This window comes from Dipodomys spectabilis, unplaced genomic scaffold (assembly GCF_019054845.1).
Source record: "Dipodomys spectabilis isolate Male_0828 unplaced genomic scaffold, ASM1905484v1 ptg000002l, whole genome shotgun sequence".
In the NCBI taxonomy this organism is placed as follows: domain Eukaryota; kingdom Metazoa; phylum Chordata; class Mammalia; order Rodentia; family Heteromyidae; genus Dipodomys; species Dipodomys spectabilis.
In genome coordinates, this window is record NW_024870679.1 from 57,671,580 (window position 1) to 57,683,654 (window position 12,075).

Here is a 12,075-nt window from a genome sequence, read left to right on the forward strand (position 1 = left end):
GCTGTTATAAAGATAATGCACAGACAGCAGCAGAGCCCACTGGCTGCACTGGCCATTGATGAAAATGAACCACAAAACTTGTGGATGGAGGGGAGGGAGGGAATGGGAGAGAACAAGGGAACAGATACTATGCAAGAGGAAGGAAATGTACTTAATACCTGACATATGTAAAGTTAACCCCACTCTAAAACAATGAAGTAATTTTTTTAAAAAGGTGATGCACAGAGTTACACAAGTCAGGTAATGAGTACATTTCTTTTTAGACAATGTCACTCCTTCCCTTGCAGCATCAATCCTTACATATGTTGAGGAGGAACATTTTAAGACTATTTTTAATATGTCAAAGCCTATTAACACTGAGTACCAGCACTTCCAAGACAGGAGGCAGAAGGATCAAGGCCAGATACTTAATTTCAAACAAAAGAATCATACAATTGTTCCTTTATATTTTAACCTAAGAACATTTTAACTTCCTAACACTGACTTATTTGTCATTGTGTTGAATACTCTATAGTTGCAACCCCGTAAGACATGGCTCAATATTCATATTTACCTCTATTTCTCCTCAATTTCTTCCTTCTCCATTGTTCATAAATTAAGTTCCTGTTGACAAAATTTCTCACCATGTTTATAAGAAGATTCACCAGTCCTTCTTTGTAAGCCCTGAATTTTGTCCTCTATCCTGGAAATCTCTAGGAACTGCCTCTACCATGCACTTCATTCTCACCATCGAAGGTAAACTCCTCCAAAGCCATGTTGCCACTGTACAACATTGTCCCTTATGCCTGATTAGACCCTTGGACACATGATCTGTTGTACTAATTTCTTTCTATCAGGAATTTGGACCTTGAGAGCCTGTTTGAAGGTTCTAGCAGAGGAGCGCAGCTACTCGTACACCCTTGACCGAAGACCAGTCCTCCTCTATCGAGGATGGCCATCCTCTTTGACCGAGTGTGCAGCTGCGGGAGGGACGCACATGGAGCGGTGAGGGAGGATGGGGACACCTGCCTAGCCAGCCAGATCAGCCGAATCAACCCTGGCGATCAATGGGGTGACAGATGTCGCAGCCAGATCACCCTCACATCCTCCACCAGGAATTTAGTTGGTCTTCAGAAACAGCTGGCTAGTCTCTGTTATGTGTAAATTCCAGAGTGAGAGGGTAACTGGAGGGAGTGGTAGAAAGCCAGTTGGAAGAATGAGAGACTGATGAAGAAAACAGATTGGTGAAGAAAGCAGAGAATCACTGAGATCCTGGCAGCTTTCCATGCTCTTCATGAGGCCTAAAAACAAATCTACACTTGGGCTCACCAACACTTCCCTGTGCTCTTGGGATCAATTTTCCTTCTTGTTCAAGCCAATTTGAGGTGGAGATTGAGTCCTGTCACCAAGAATCATGATATAACTAGGAAGAGACTAATTGACTATTACTAATGGGTTCAGAACAATGAAACTAATCAAGAGTCAACATAGCTTCAAAACACCATCATGTGCAGGGTCCTAGTGGCTCATGCCTATCTATAATCCTTGCTATTCAGGAGGCTGAGGTCTTGAGCATCAGAATTGTAGTTCAAAGCCAGCCCAGGCAAGAAAGTCCATGAGACTCATCTCCAGTTAACTACCAAAAAGTCAGAAATAGAGCTATGGGTCAAGTGGTAGAGCACTAGCTTCAAGCAAAACTGCTTAGGGATGGTACCTGGGCTCTGAGCTCAGACCCCAGGACCAGCACAAAAAAAAAAAAAAAAAAAAGTCTGCTAAAGACTGTGACTAAAATCCTGGAAGGAATAGAGCTTATACTCTACAAACGGGAAAACCTATCATTCATCAATGTGAGAAGCCCCCGCCCCTGCCCAATGAATGACTAAGCATTGAAAAGGCACACTAAAACATTTTAGGGAGTATGTGGGAAGGCTTCTGAAGAATGGAAAGTTTGCCAGAAAAACAGAAACTCAAGTAAAAGGAACAAACAACACTTTTGTCCACAGTCTTGCATTACCCATTGGATTTAATAGTATTCTTCAAGCTTCCCAATAAATGAATCAAATGGAAGAACTCCATTTTATAGCAGAGTTCTCACGCTTCAGACACTCATATGAGAAAATACCACTAAAACACTGGTTCCAAAATACCCAGCAATATTAGCATCACATACTGAATCAGCTTCTCTGAAGACAGGATCAAAAGTTGTCTTAACTATGTTGAAAATGACTATACAACTTGTGGGTGGGGACAAGAGGGAAAAATTGGGGGAGAGCAAGGGAAGAGGTGACACTGTCCAAAAAGAAATGTAGTCATTGTTGGGTGCTAGTGGCTCATGTCTGTTATCCTGACTACTCAGAAGGATGAGATCTGAGGACTGTGGTACAAAGCTAGCCCAGGCAGGAAAGTTTATGAGACTCTTATCTCCAATTAGCTACCAGAAAACTGAAAATGGAGCTGTGGCTTAGTGGCAGAGCACTTGTCTCAAGCAAAAAAGCTCAGGACAGTGCCTAGGCCCTGAGTTCAAGTCTTACAAACAACAACAACAAAAAGTACTTATTACCTGACATGTAACTGAAACCTCTCTGTACATTACCTTTACAATAACAACAAAAATATTATTTTAAAGTTGTCTTAAGAAGCTCTCCAAGAGATTCTGATGCATCAAGTTTTGGGACTCTCTGGTCTTGAATAAACCCTTCTCATGGTGTGACTTTCACACTACTTGTCTAGACTTTGTTAGAAACTAGATCTCTTGGGAACTGGTCCAGGCTTGAAGTACATTGAAGTGGAGCCCAGCCTGCCCATCTAATACATAATCTGAGTGATCCTGATGCACAGAAACCTGCATCTAATGATGCAGGTTCCAAACGGCACTGCAGAAGACTGCAGACTCCTTGCAGGCAAGGACTATCTCATTCACTTAATTTCTAATAGGTGTGCCAAGATAGTAAATATGTCACTTGGTTAAAAAAAAAAAAAAAGCAGTACTGAGACTTCAACAACTCAGGGCCTTCCATTTTTGCTTGACTTTTTCTCACTCACCTTTTTTACTCATGGCTTGCTTTCTATCAGTTGAACCATGTCTCCACTATTGGCTTTTTGGTGGACATTTGGAGATAAGTCTTGTGGGTTTATCTGTTCAGGCAAGCTTCAATCATTCTCAGATCTCAGTCTGAGTAGCTAGGATTATAGGCTAAGCCACGTAAGCCTGGCTTATTTCAAGTTTTTGATCATGTAACTCCATATCAACTTGTACTTCACTATAGCAACTACCCACCAAGACTGCTGAGAAATATGGCTGAATATTGTAAGGGTGGGTGCTTATCTATGCCTTTTTTTTACCCTCAAAAAAATAAGGATGTTGCTCATTTAAAAATACAGGCAAGCTAGGTGCCAGTGGCTCAATACCTAAAACCCCAGCTATTCAGGAGGCTGAGAATTGGGACCCAGCCCAAGCAGACAAATCTGAGACTCTAATCACCAAATAACCAGCAAAAAGCCAAAAGTGGAAGTATGGCTCAAATGGCAGAGTACTTGCTGTGAGGGTAAAACCAAGCAAGAGCAAGAGGATCTAAGTTCAAGACCTACTACCAGCAAAACAAACAAACAAAGTGGTAGTCAAAAGCCTGTTGTGGCAAGGCATACCTATCACCTCAGCACTCAATAAACAGAGGCAGGAGGATAATGAGTTCAAGGCAAGTTTGAACTACATAGCAAGTCCCTGATTCTAAACAAGTAATTTTTTAGATAATTTTAAAAACAGGGTTGGCATGTAGCTCAGTGGTAGAGTTCTTGCCTAGCATGCACAAGTCAAGGCTCTGGGTTCAATGCCTAGTAGTAGTCATGCTTAAACAGTGGTTAATAACTTATACTTAAAACAGATTTTTAAATGATGAATTATAGCCATCTTATGTTCTAAGCTACTTGACTTTAAACATGACTATGGGTTGGGACAGCAAGAGAGAGAGTTAAGGGCTTTAGTACCACGATGACCTAACAGTGAAGTTCAGACAAATTTAAGGAAAGTTGACAGACCTGTTACCCTAGGGGAAATATGATCTGTCTAAAACCACTATTTTGGCAAGAAAAGAAGTCTCCCATTAAAAGAAGCCTCCCATTAAAAGATAGCTTTCAGCACCAGCACCCTTTGTTTAGTTTTGGGGGGAAAATTACAGCCAAGACAAAAAAGAGAAAGATTTTTAGAATTCAGGTTCATTAGAGTTAACACTAAAAGATTACCTACCAAATTAGTCTGGTTAAGAGCAAAGGCTTGATTGCTAAAGAAGTTAAGCATTTCTAGGTTTTATAAGCAACTGCCAACTGAGACCAATGATTAAAGGAAACATACTAAAAATCACAGTCACACATACCTTAATAACCATACTTTTTAAGAACTATGAATTTATTTTTCAACCCAAATCAGTATCAATCATATACAAAATGGTATAAACTGAGTATCATAAATATTTCTAGAAAGACACACAAAACAAAGTGTTAAGTTATAGGAACTGATAAAATCTTGTTATTGCCTGACAGAGACATTTAAAGATGCTCTCTGATTTCTCACACCAATGTCAGAGCACTGGCTGGCTGGTAGGCAGGATGTGACTTGATCAAAAGACAGCTTCTCTTCTCTTGGTCTTCTCCAAGTCCTCCTTGTAGGTAGGAAAAGAAATTCCCTTTAATAATACACTTGCCCCCAATAGCTGGCATGTAATGACCAACACACAACAGGAAAAAAAGACCCATCCCTTTACCTACAAATACAATATAGATCAGGAAGGCAGTGTCCTAATTTCCAACAGGGAGCATTATGTGGCCTATAGGATCAAACATCTCTGAAACATTCACACGCTCGTCTCTTTGTCTAAAATACATGGTTAATAATAACAAGACCTTAAACCTAACGAGACAATTTATATAAGTCTAAGTTTAAAAGAAATTGTTCTATCTTCCATCTCAGGAATCCAGAGGATTAAATATACAAATTTTCTTTAATAGAAGCAGAAGAATAAGAAAACTTATATTGAGGCTAGGAAGGTAGCTCAGAGGTAGAGTGCTTGCCTCGAATGCATGAGGCCCTGGGTTCGATTCCTCAGTACCACATAAGCAGAAAAAGCTGGAAGTGGCGCTATGTCAAGTGGTAGAGCACTAGCCTTGAGCTGAAGAGCTGAGGGACAGCGTCCAGGCCCAGAGTTCAGGCCCCATGACCAAAAAACAAAACAAAACAAAAAAACCAGAACAACAAAAAACAAAGACTTATTTTCCAAAAGGCTTCAGTCAGAGGCAGCCAAAAAAATATAAATAGCTTATGAATTAAAGCTGGGCATGGTGTCATAATTTATAATCAAAATTACTTGAGAGGCAGAAGCAGGAGGATCTCTAGTTCCAGGCCCACTAGGACAAAGTCAGCAAGACCCTATCTCAAAAGGAAAATACAAACAAAAAGACAGGATGTAGTTCAAGTGTATAGTGCTTGTCTAGCAAACAACACCAGGGTTCAATCCGCAGTACTGCACGCATACCCATACATATACACAGAGAAAGAAAGGAGGGTGGGAGAGGGAGAGGGAGAGAGAGAAAGGAAGAGAAAGAGAAAAGGAGAGAGTTTATGGCTTTAATATATGGAATGCAACAGTTTCTAGTTAAGCTAGCCAGAATTTTCTGGTTATCTATAAGAAACTACCATATTTAAAATTCAACTTTCACTTTCAAAAAGAGATCAACTCAACCTCAGACATTTTGGGGGTGGTGGGGAGGCTTAAATACCCAAACACTTCACAATTGGGGAACTGTTCCTTAAAGACACTTTAAAGACCAGCAGGATTCAGTTATAATTTCGCATGTGCTGGTTTAAGGGGTAATAGGTCCTGAAGCTAAAATACACTATTGTAAAGATATAATATATCAATGAAGCAGACAAATGGAAGACATATATACCACATTAAAGATTCATATAAAGTACTATGTGGACTTGAGGGAAGAGATAATAGGAAAGAATTATGAATAAGTTTAGTTTAAAGCCAGTCAATGAATATCTAGCACCAGGACTCCAATCTTTCATCTCCAAAGTAGTAGATCTAAAAACTTATAAAATCAGCTCGCTCACATTTGGGACTATAACTCACAAGTAGTAATCCCTCTGATGTTTTGGTTTCACTTGCTATTTGATGACTAAGTTGTTTCTGGCTTTTAAAGATCTTCCTATTATATTTTAATTAGCCAGTTAACACAGAAGAGGCTGCTCCCTCTGTGAGGCCAGATTAACTTCACTAAACAATTTGATCTAATGAAGATGAATGTAGAAGAAGAAAGAAAGTTTCCTGGTTTTTCTTGCAAAACTTTCTCTCTCCCTTGAGAAACTACTATCATTTAATGTTTTGTTCCAGAAAAAGCAAGCAAAACTAGTTGGGGAAATACCCAGACATTTATTGTTTACCAACATGATATAAAATAAATTCAAAGATGTCAGTCAATTGTTTCTCAAAAACCTACTGTGAATGTTTACTCTTGTAACAAGAACTGATTTTTTTCCACATTCCTTTATATAGAGTTAGCATCTGTAAATTGAGACTTTTTTTGGACAATCATGCAAATTTAATTTGTTCCTGGAAACAAAAACACAACCTAACAGATTAACAAAATATGTCCTTTAGACTATATTTTTACTGTAAATTTTTCTCCATTGTTATCATTTTTATCCTTTAGTAAACAGAAACTAATCTTAAGTTTATGTATTTCAAGTTTACAGAAAGCTAAACTCTTGGAATGGAAGACTGTATCAAGACAACCTATTTTAACTTCAAAACTGACTCCACTCCTTTCAAAAGTAAATTCTAAATTTTTTTGAGTTATTATTAAGTTATATGAGCTAGAGCCATTTCTATTGCCATAGATGCTCCTGTAAAATTGAATAAAGATTTTATTATACCACACACACAAAAAGCATTGGGTACAGAAAAGGCAGTTTTCAGTTATTCTGCTGAGAATTTCTTTCCATGATTTCTCCCATTAAAGTATAGTTTTCAAAGCAACCACCACGACAAAGGAAGCATCTAATTAGTCCATTTTCTTCTGATCCAAGAATGCTGAACATTTACTGTCCCATCTGTAGTTGTATCAGCAGTGTAATGAACACAGTTTATATTACTTAACTATTCTTTGAACTCCAAGAACTGTTGAAGTCTTTTCTGATGTTCTGCAGATGCTTGCACAGCACTAAATGAAACATAAATGCAAAGCATAAGCTTTATTTTACATTAAGCATATTAAGTGAACCACAGAGCACAGAGTCAATATTTTTCAAAACAATTAAAAATGAATAGAAATCCCCACTTATTTAGTACTTCTGAAAAAACTGGATGAAAACCTTTTTTTTAATCTAATGAAGAGGAGGGTCTGCATTCAGTAATGGCATACTTCTACCTTCTAAAAGACCAAAGCAAATTAAGACTGACAAGTGAAGGCATCGATTTTAACCTGCTCTGCTGTGGAACCTGCTGTGCAGAGTTCCAGGCCTTGTAGTAGATGTTCTGGATTTTATTACTTTATTTAAACCAGATCTGAACATTATCTTTGAATTGTAGAGTATGTGAATTGCCTTTAATATAAAATCCTTTAAACTAAAATGTTTGGTTAAAACACAATAGACCCCATTAATCGCTTTCAAAGGTAACAGCTTGGTGGTTTAGATTTACTCTTCCCTTTGAACACACATAATGTTCTGGATGGTTCTCTCCACTCTCATGAAAACACATTACTTTAACAAAATTAGGGTAAATACACATTGAAACTAGTATAAAACTCTCTTTAAAACCTTTGGGCAAAAATTAAGTAAAAAGGATTGTGATAATCTAGTTCTTAAATAATAATGTATCATTACTGAGTGATAAAATTCTAAAAGATAAAAAAATCACCTGCTTTGAAGATGCCAAAAACCTTCTTTTAATAATTTTGTTATAAAACATCTTAAAATGCCTTCTACATATCTCTTCACCATTTAGCTACCTCTAATGGAATCATTTCAAGTACCCTCTAGGTATGAACTCTCAAACACGGTTATCTGGGGCTTTTCCCATGATTCTCCCCTCCACTAAATTATCACTTACTATTTGTTGCTAGTACTCTTGACTCTCAAAACAACCTCTGCCCTGCAAGTAAACTCTGATATAGGATGGAACTCAATTAAATCTGCTTAAAGAGAGGAGAGAGAAAAATGTAGATGCTAGGCGCTAACACCTGTAATCGTAGCCACTCAGATGGCTGAGATCTAAGGATCACAGTTCAAAGCCAGCCTGGGCAGGAAAGTCCATGAAACTCTCATCTCCAATAAAAAAGCTGGAAGCACTGTGGCTCAAGTGCTAGAATGCTAGCCTTGAGCAAAAGAAGCTCAGGAACAGTGCCCAGGCCCTGAATTCAAGCCTCAGGACCAGCAAAAAAAGATGCAGGCCCAAAGATACATAGAAGAAATGTAGGACAGTAAATCTGCTGATCCAACATAGGGACTCTAATTAAAAGAACTATTATAATAGGCCTTTTTGCTAAATAAGTAGATTTTTAACTATTTGTGTCACTCAGGAAAAAGTAGCTGTGAGATTTGCTTCACTATCATAACCATATTACTATTAAATGTATTCTATAATATGTTTTAAACCTCAAATATACCCTATACAATGTATTTTTTAAAAAAAGAGTAAGCAGGTGCTAAATAAACATCTCTAATGAGTAATTGGCCTTAATTAACTATCAAAGCTCAAGAGCTTATTTCTTGGTACCTGGTTCTTGAAGAGTTCAGGGAGTGGATAGTGAGTTGTCACAATATACAACATTTAGTGGACTTTACATATGTATTATCTATTTTATCTCTATCAACACCAAATAAACAGCATCGGGCTGGGAAGGTGTCTCAGTGGTAGAGCGCTTGCCATGCAATGCCTAAGGCCCTGGGTTCCATTCCCCAGCACCACATAAGCAAAAAGAAAAAAAAAAAAGCCGGAAGTGGCGCTGTGGCTCAAGTGGTAGAGCACTAGCCTTGAGCTGAAGAGCTGAGGGACAGCGCCCAGGCCCAGAGTTCAGGCCCCACGACCGGACCCCCAAAAAAAAAAAAAAAAAAAAAGAAAACCAAATAATCAGCATCAAAAAGGCTCAGGGTACTGAAGAAACAATAAAGCCCCATGGTTGTAAAGACTTGGGTCTGAATGCAGGTTCAATAACTTACTACCTACATAACTTTGGGTGAGGTACCCCTTAGGTAACTCACCTACAAACAAGAGTCAATGATATAACCAGATATAACTAGAGCTAACATTCCACCATACCACTCTCCCCTATTCGTATAAAGTAGGTTCTATTCATCAGCTGAGTACATATTTAAATATGGCTTTTCTCAGAGGAAAAATGGAGGAATTCCATTCTTATCATTTTAATCAGCCATCACTTTTTCTTTCTTATGTTAGTCTCTGTTTCCTCTTTTTTATTTGTCCATCCTGGGGCTTCAACTCTGGGCCTGGGTGCTGTCCCTGAGCTCTTCAGCTCAAGGGGAGCACTCTACCAATTGAGCCACAGCGTCACTTTATTTTCTCTTTTCTCCCTGATTTTCAACATCTATTTCATTCTCTAAACTCATCAATGAATGTACCCTGAGCATATCTTACATGCCACTTTGTATTTTCAAGGTAAACTAATGTTGCAGATGGAAAGGCAGATTTTTAAGAGCAAGAAAGACCTGATTTCCGGTTCATGTTCTAACATGCATTAGACTGTTCTCTCAGGCAAGATTTATCCTCTCTGCACCTCAGTTTCTACATCTGTACAATCTGGTTAATCTCTATACTTCACAGGATCTTTGAGAAATGCAAGTGAAAAACTATAATATGTGACTATCATATTGGACAGCACAGGTCTAGAAGTTAATAGTTTTGTTTGTTTTTAATTAAGTTAATAAAGGCTTTAATGATATAGGGTTATCTACAGCAATTTTATATCCCCATACAGAACCAAAGTACTCCATAAATGCTCTCTCTACTGGTGTGTATTTTGCAAGTAAATACATGTATATACTCCTTGCTTCTATAAGTAGGTAGGATGAGGAAGTCCTAAATTTTATTGACTGCATACAGAAAAAGCAGAGAAATCTTTTATGCCTTCTACAGCTCATTTATAATTATGAAAAACATAATTTAATTAAGATAGATAATTTCATGGTAACAAAGCACTAAACATCAATGACACTAATATAAACTAATTTGGCACTGGTGGTTTTCTCTCTGCTTAGTTTCAGAAGGTGATTTTCCAGTGTGATTCACAAAACACCATGGCCTCATTTATGGAACACTCTGTTCATCCAAGTCTTCACTCAACATGAACAACAGAATTATTTTTAATAGGCTTTTCTGGAAAGGTAGTTGTGAGTTTTTTGCCTTTTCTTCTCTTGGAAACAACTATTTTTTAAATTACCTTCTGGTATGTATATACATGTATATACTCACATACATACTATGTTTACATGTATATATGTTTGTGTAAAATTACATTTGCTAATTTTAGTACTTTCTGTCCTCCCTTTGTTAATAATGGAGTGCTACAAAATAGCACTTTTAACATATTAGCCTTTGTAACTCTCATACCTCTCAGAGAACTCCTGCAAGTAGACTATTATCATGGATAAGAATGGGTCAACTTACTTCAGATGTTCACCAAATGTAGTAGTTATTCGATAGATAGCAGTTTTCAGTGATGCTCTAAATGCAAATCTTAATGTTTTATAAGACCTGTCCACAAGGCTTCCAGAAATCCGGGGTGGTTTACTGGAAGCATGAGGAAGCTTGAAGTACTTGTCCACTGCCTAGACCAAGAAAGAGAAAACATACCAATTCAGGGTATCAAGAAAGCCAATTCAGTCCAATACATAATAAAATTTCATTTTAGATACAAAGGAAGATTCCACAAGCATGTGTGTTCTTTGTGTGTGCGCGTGTGTGCACATGCATGCACCTGCCAGTTATGGAGCTTTAACTCAGAGCCTGGGTGCTGTCCTTGACCTTTTGTGCTCAAAGCTAATATTCTGCCATTTGAGCCATAGCTCTACTTTTGTCTTTATAGTGATTAATTGGAGATACAAGTTTCCTGGGCTTTCCTGCTCACGCTGGCTTCAAACTCCTCCTGAGTAGCTAGGATTACAGGCATGAGCCACTGGCACCCGCCTGGCATGGGTTCTTAATGAGATACAATCACAACTGTTTGAAAAACAAGGAAGGATCAGCAACTGCAGCAGTTACTTGGGCTCAGCAGAAGTCCAGACCAGCCCTTTAAGTAGGAGCTTAAAAATACAAATCTAGGAAGCAAGGCACTGATATACTGTACTCTGATTGGGTGATAAGTAGAAGGACTAGAATCAGAAAAAAAAAAAATCAAAAAATTAAATTTTACACAAAATTTTGTCTTTTTTCAATTCTAGATGATAAAGCACTTATAAATAAGAGTAGATAAGACTGAGAATTTAAAAATGAAAGTGATTCTATTATATTTGGTAAAATAAGAAATGAAGTGTGTGCAACAGGGTACCACTGACAACAGCCTTCACTGTAGGTGGTCAGCACTGACCCTGGGGTGGACTATTGACTCATTTCCTTAAGGGCTTTCTCCCTGGATCATGTGCATTCCTCTCAGCGAAGAGTCTCCTGTACCCTGCCTGCAGGCTTAGTAGCCCTTTGTGTTCTACAACGGCAGCACAGTCTCTATAACTTTCAGGACTCCCCCTCTAGCACCATGTTTTTCCCTCTCCAAAGGATAAACCACAGCCTGGAATGGAGGAGGAATTAAGCCAATAGCAGGGAATCTAGGAATCTAACTGTTTTTCAAACTTCTCACCTAAATCTCTATATTTTATTATCTGGTTCTTCACCCCTGACTTCAGAGGTACCAGTGCTTTTCCACTACCAATTTCAGGCTTTCCTCTGGGGATATGATAAGTGAGTTATCTCAATCAACTGGTTTTCAGTTTCAAAAAGTTATTGGCTCCTTTCCGGTTTATGGATATGTTATGTGCACATATGTGCACGTGCATGAATAAGAACTTTAGTGAGACAGGATTAAGTA

At 38.2% G+C, this 12,075-nt stretch overlaps 1 protein-coding gene across 1 annotated transcript in view; it reads right to left on the minus strand.

Annotated features, from left to right (window-relative positions):
• Window positions 1-6,384: 6,384 nt before the first annotated feature.
• Ndc1 (NDC1 transmembrane nucleoporin) overlaps window positions 6,385-12,075 on the minus strand; it is a 49,977-nt gene continuing 44,286 nt past the window's right edge. Inside the window, exons 17-18 of the mRNA XM_042683427.1 lie at window positions 10,662-10,822; window positions 6,385-7,197 (exon numbers count right to left, since the gene is read on the minus strand). Coding sequence (XP_042539361.1) covers window positions 7,134-7,197; window positions 10,662-10,822 — 225 coding nt within the window. The 3' untranslated portion in view covers window positions 6,385-7,133. The remainder of the gene's footprint in view (window positions 7,198-10,661; window positions 10,823-12,075) is intronic.